Below are 6,000 nucleotides of genomic sequence, written 5' to 3'. Positions count from 1 at the left end.
CCTCCTGCCTTGTTGCACTCTGGGCTGCCATGTCTTCTGAAGTGTCCATGGTGCTCTTCAGAGTGGAGGTGGGGTCACCCCCAAGTATCACATCCAGCTCTTTGTAGAACCGGCAGGTCGCGGGGGCAGCACCGGAGCAGCGGTTTGCATCCGGCGCCTTGTGGTAGGCGTTCCACAGCTCCTTCACTTTAACCCTACACTGCTGTGTGTCCCGGTCATGGCCCCTTTCATCATGGCCCTTGATAGGTATCATAATTCCTACGGCTGGAGCGTAGCTGGGACAGGACAGCCTCCTCTCCTCAAATGCTGATGAGGTCCAGCACCTCGGCATTTCTCCATGCTGGGGATGTCCTGGCGCATGGAGGCAGGGTCACCTGGAAAGATGCACTGAGAGCACTCCACGGAAGGGGACTTTCAAAATTCCCAGAGAATTTAAAGGGTGGGCATGACACTGCACTCCATATGCTTTATGGAAATATGCTTATGAATGTGAATATGATGTAACTGGAATATGCTTTATGTAAAAGGTCAGTAGAAAGCTTGTAATCTACTGAGTGTGTTCATCCTATTTGTTTGCATGGATTATTTCTATGTCTGGAGTTAGGGAAATAAGATATAAACTTGTATCACTGTTGTAGTCACACCAGGTGAGGGCCATCAATGGGGCATGGGGAATGGTTTATTTACCTGCAAGCCTTCCTGTGTACCTTGGGGCCAACCCAGGAGGAATGGACACTAGAGGTCTCAGAGACATGTGACCATATCACATGATACTGGAATCCATCTTAGTCCTTGTACCTTTCCATGGATGAGGCAGGGGTGGGGACAAGCACAGACAAAAGGTTCCTGCCTTGTGCCAAAGATATAAAAGGGGGTGGAGCAGGACAAAGGGGGCTGCCAGTCATGAGGAAACTCCTGTTTACCACCTGAGATGTCTGCTGGAACTAACAAGGACTGTACCAGGGGAAAGGATTGGGCCCAGACTAGGGAGGAGTCTAGTCTGTGAAAGAAGCTTATTGGAACATCTTTGAGGGTGAGATATTACCTGTAATCAGTTTCTTAGTGTATTAGGCTTAGACTTGGGTGTTTTTGCTTTATTTTGCTTTGTGACTTACTTTGTTCTGTCTGCTATTACTTGAAACCACTTAAATCCTACTTTTTATACTTAATAAAATCACTTTTGTTTATTAATAAACTGAGAGTAAGTGATTAATACCTGGGGGAGCAAACAGCTGTGCATATCTCTCTATCAGTGTAATAGAGGGCGGACAATTAACGCATTTACCCTGTATAAGCTTTATACTGTAACCCTTCTGCCAGGCCGAATTGATAGCAGCAAGGGCCAGGTTCAATACATAGGGGTCCCTTCCCTACAACGTAATGCAAAACCAGCTCGAGCCCCCACCCAGCGACCTGGGAAAATCTTACACACACCCCTGGGCACCTCAAAGAGGCAATACTTCCCCTCTCACAAGCATAGAGTCTCGGTGTAGCAGAAAATGTTTAATAACATGAGATAAACAACATCAGCATTAAATTGGGAAAACACCACAACTAGAGTTCATAGACCAAACCATGAGCAAAGACCCACCCCAGGAAATTGGGCCGTGTCCTCTTCCCTGGGCTCTTAAGTCCAGCAACCCCAAAATCACCCCAAGACTCCAAAGTCCAATACCCCAAATGTCCCTGGAGTCCAGCAACCCAAAAGTCTCTGTCCCGGGTCAGTGCAGCCCCAGAGTTCAAGAGTGTATCTGCAGGGGTTTTCCCCCCACCAGCCTGGGTAGAAAGGGGCACCTTACATGGTCCGGGGCCGACTGTCCTGCCTCTCCGTGGGATTCTGCTTCCACCTTCCCCATGAACTGCTCAGCTCCGCTCTGCCAGCTGCTCTGCTCCACCAGCCGTCCTGTGATCCGCTCCAGCTGTCCCAGCAAACTGCTCGGCTCCGCTCGCTCTGTGGGCCGCTCCAACCGTCCCACAAACTGCTTCGCTCTGCCAGCTGCTCTGCTCCACCAGCCGTCCTGTGATCCGCTCCAGCCATCCCCACAAACTGCTCGGCTCCGCTCGCTCCATGGGCCGCTCCAACCATTCCACAAACTGCTCCGCTCTGCCAGCTGCTCTGCTCCACCAGCCATCCTGTGATCCGCTCCAGCCATCCCCACAAACTGCTCAGCTCCGCTCGCTCCGTGGGCACTCTAACTGTCCCACAAACTGCTCTGCTCCACCAGCTGCTCTACTCCGCAATATAGCTTCAGGCTCCCCCACTAGTTAGCACAGCTCTTTAGTGATTTCAGCTCAGGAACCTGTAACTTAGATTCTTAAGGGAGTCAAAAATCAGCTCTGATACTCAACAGTGGAGAGAGAAAGAGGTGCAATTGATGCTTCTGGCTTACACAAGGAGCCCACTCCCTTGTCTAGCGAGTGCCACTCAATTGATGGTGAGACTGCCTGTCACAAAGCAGTTTCACAGTTCCTCATCCACACAATCAGGGTGACAACACTCCACTCCTCCCGCCCCAACAACAAAGAAACTGGGAATCCCACAGCTGCCAAAGCAACCATCCCAGGCTGCCGTGGGCTACGCTAGGTGGGGTGGGTGTGCCTATGTAAACACGATCAGCTCCTGAAATTCTTTTCCACACTCGCCATAATTCACCACCAAATGTCAGGGTAGAGCTCATCCTGACTCTGCTTACAAATACAGCGTAAAACAGTTTTGTTTGGGGTTTGGATCCCATTTGGAGCTGGGTATCTAGGTGCTGGAGACAAGTAATCTGCTGAGCTGTTTTCAGTGAAGTCTACAGCTTTGGGGGCGTGACCCAGACCCTGGGTCTGTGTTGAGCAGGCTAGCGTGTCTGGCTCAACAAGACAGGGTTCTGGAAATCCCAAGCTGCCAGGAGAAATGGGCTCAGAGGTAATTTCAGCACATCAGGTGACAGTCCCAAGGGGATCGCTGTGACCAAACCCGTCACAGCGAGTCTGATGGTTGGTCACCTGAGGGCAGGGCAGTAGAGTTCAAAGTGATGACCAGAGTGGCTAGAACAGGCATTGTGGGACACGTCCTGGAGGTCGATCAGAGCGCAGTAATAGACCAGGGTGTCCACACTGGCACCAGAGTGCTTCAGCCTGGGTGCAGCAAGCTCTATGCCTCTCATGGAGGTGGATTACGAGGGGCGCTCCGGCCGGGGGGTCCGGGTGCTCTATATGCCTTGCCAGTGTGGACACCTCAGGAATGATGGCACCCGGGGATGATTTAATGCACTACAACTTCCTAGTGTAGACAAGGCCTAGATCCCATCCAGAGGAAGACTCACCAGGCTGCAGCAGCCATAAAACAGTCCCAGGAGAAGGCGGATGGGTGGATATTAAGAGCCAGGAGTGCCCCAAATTTTCAGGTGCTCTGCCCTATGCAGCTGCATATTCTGCGTGTGGCCAAGGATGGCCCTGAGTTCGTGAGAGTGTCTGTTTAGCTGTATACATGTCTCACTGCAGTTGTGTTTCTAATTGTGTATCTGTTGTCTGTCTCAGTGTAGCTGTGTTTGTCTGTGTCTATGTCCAGTTGTCTGTCTGGTTGTGTGTGTGTTTGTTTCAGGATCAGTGTGTGCACAGTATTTTTCCCAAGATTTGAAACTACAGGGGTGTTTGAATTTACAAAAGGCAGGTGGGTAGGGGAGGGTGGAAAATGACTAGCTGACCACTAGCATGGAGTGGGAGGGGGATGGGGCAGTTCAGAGTGTGTGCGTTTGGTCAATTTATTTGTTCGTTTTTCATCTGTCTCCATCCAGCTCTGTGTGTGTGTCTGACCAGTTGCGTGTTTCAGTGTAGTTGACTTTTTCCTTACGTCTTCGCCATTCTGTTCCCGCCCTATAACACCCTGAGTCCCCCCTCCACCCCTGGCAGTGTTTCTCTCTTTTCAGGTATCACTTCTCTTTCCTCTGAGCTCTGCTGCTTCCTCCCCAGGCAGTGCCCTTGAACCTCACACATCCTACGAGAGCATCACCACTCCACACTCACCCCTCACTGAGCACAGGATGGACCCCCTGCCTCTGCTCCTCTACCTGTGCACAGGTAAGTGCCAGCCACAGGGACTGGGAAAAGCTGGGCTCCTCCACATGGGTGCCCAGCAAGTACCCCTCTGGCAGGGGAATGGGAGAAGCTGGATGCTCAGGACTCTGGGGTCCTTTCCTTGGCTGACTCTGGGAGAGGAGTGGGGTCAGTGGGTTACAGCAGGAGGCCTGTGCATCAGGACTTGTGGGTTCTCTCCTCAGCTCTTGAGGGGAATGGGACTCTAGTGTCTTGTGGCGGGGAGGGCTGGTAATCAGGACTCCTGGGTTCAGTTCCCTCTGTGTTCTGTTCCCTCCAGACTCTCTGGGATGGGAGTGGGTCACAGGTGCGACTCCCCTTCTCTGTGGGGCATGTGTGCTCACTAGGATGGGGGGGTGAGGAGAGTCCATCAGGTGTGAAGTGGATGCAGTGTTTGCAACTGCTCAATCCTTGTGTAAAACCACAGCCGCTTCCCCATGCTTCAATGTCACATCTCTTTTGTCTGTGAGACCTGGACCCATCAGGGAATGGAGGGGAGCAGACTTTGGGGTGTCTGAAGATGAGGAGGATGGGCTGAGAAGGGGGGACAGACTGGGAGATGGGGCTTGAAAAGGGAATGAAGGGAGGAATGGGGGAGGCCACCTCAGCTCTTCTCCCACCCTCAGCTCCTTTGCCCCCAGGCCCCACCCACCCAGCCCCACTTTGCCCCATATCTTCTCCTCCTATACCTCTGGAGGGTCTTTACTACCTCCCCAGCCTGGAGGGGGCAGGTCCAAGGGGATTCTCCCTCCCAGGCCTGGGCTTGCAGGGAAGGCGAGGGCAAAAGGGAGGAGATCTCTGCGTTAGGGGAGTTGACTACACTGTGCATTAGGGATTCACTTTTGCCACTGATTGGCTGTTTGGTGTTTCTTGTGTGACATGAGTTTGGTGGCTTTCAGCCGTGGCTCCCACAACAGAAGCTTACCAGGCCACCCTGCACTAATTTGATAGACTTGGCAGAGAGACCAAGAACTGCCTGGGCCAAGTTGCTCCTGGTGCAATGCTGTGGCCAATCTTTGGAGGCATAAGCAGGGGAATCTTGGGTAGGAGCAGTGAGGTTGTTTTACCTCTGTATTTGGTCCTGGTGTAACCACTGCTGGACTCCTGTGGCCAGTTCTGGAGCCCAGGGTCAAGAAGGATATTGATAAATTTGAGAGGATTCAGAGAACAGCCATGAGAATGATCGAAACATTAGAAAACCTCCCTGATAGGCTCAAGGAGCTCAGTCTATCACTATTTAGATTAACAAAGTGAAGACTAAGGAGTCTTATCTCAGTCTATAAATACCTTCCTGGGGAACAAATGTTTGATGATGGACTCTTCAGTCTAGCAGACAAAGGTCTAACACAATCCAATGCCTTGAAAGTTGAAGCTAGACAAATTTAGAAAGGAAATAAGGTGAAACATTTTTAACACCCAGAGTAATTAGTGACTGCAACAATTTACCTAGGGTCATGGTGGACTCCCTTGTTGGGATATAATATGTAATATGATATATGCTATGGTGCCTACTGTGGCTGTTGTGTGTTTGAAACCTGAGTGCGAGACCTGCATTTTGGCAACCAATGCAAAAACTTACAGGTCAAGCGGTCAAAACCTATTTGTACAAAATGAAGAATCAGCAGATAAGGAAATTACCCCAACAGGACTGTTTAAAAAAAGTATAAGAATTGACGGAAATGGTGCATCTTGGATCATGGCATCCTGCCCAGGGCTATCTCTTTGGAACAGAGGGTGAAGGCCAAAGAAAACAGACACACAAGACTAATGAAATCACAAAGTGAATTATATCTAAATCTGCTCAATTTAAAAAAAAATAATTCCAGTCCAAAATGGTCAAATATTAAAAGTTTAAAAAAAAACACCTCAAAAACTAACAGTCCACCATTGGTACAATGTTTTTTTTAAAATGGTCTTCCA

The 6,000-nt window shown here is 50.3% G+C and overlaps 1 protein-coding gene across 1 annotated transcript in view; it reads left to right on the top strand.

Annotated features, from left to right (window-relative positions):
* The first annotated feature begins 3,940 nt into the window (after positions 1 to 3,940).
* LOC120403217 (integrin alpha-M-like) overlaps positions 3,941 to 6,000 on the top strand; it is a 28,083-nt gene continuing 26,023 nt past the window's right edge. Inside the window, exon 1 of the mRNA XM_039534076.1 lies at positions 3,941 to 4,065. Coding sequence (XP_039390010.1) covers positions 4,029 to 4,065 — 37 coding nt within the window. The 5' untranslated portion in view covers positions 3,941 to 4,028. The remainder of the gene's footprint in view (positions 4,066 to 6,000) is intronic.

This window comes from Mauremys reevesii, linkage group 4 (genome assembly GCF_016161935.1).
Source record: "Mauremys reevesii isolate NIE-2019 linkage group 4, ASM1616193v1, whole genome shotgun sequence".
In the NCBI taxonomy this organism is placed as follows: Eukaryota; Metazoa; Chordata; order Testudines; family Geoemydidae; genus Mauremys; species Mauremys reevesii.
The sequence above is the reverse complement of the archived record's forward strand: the minus strand, read 5'-3'. Positions and strand labels throughout refer to the sequence as shown.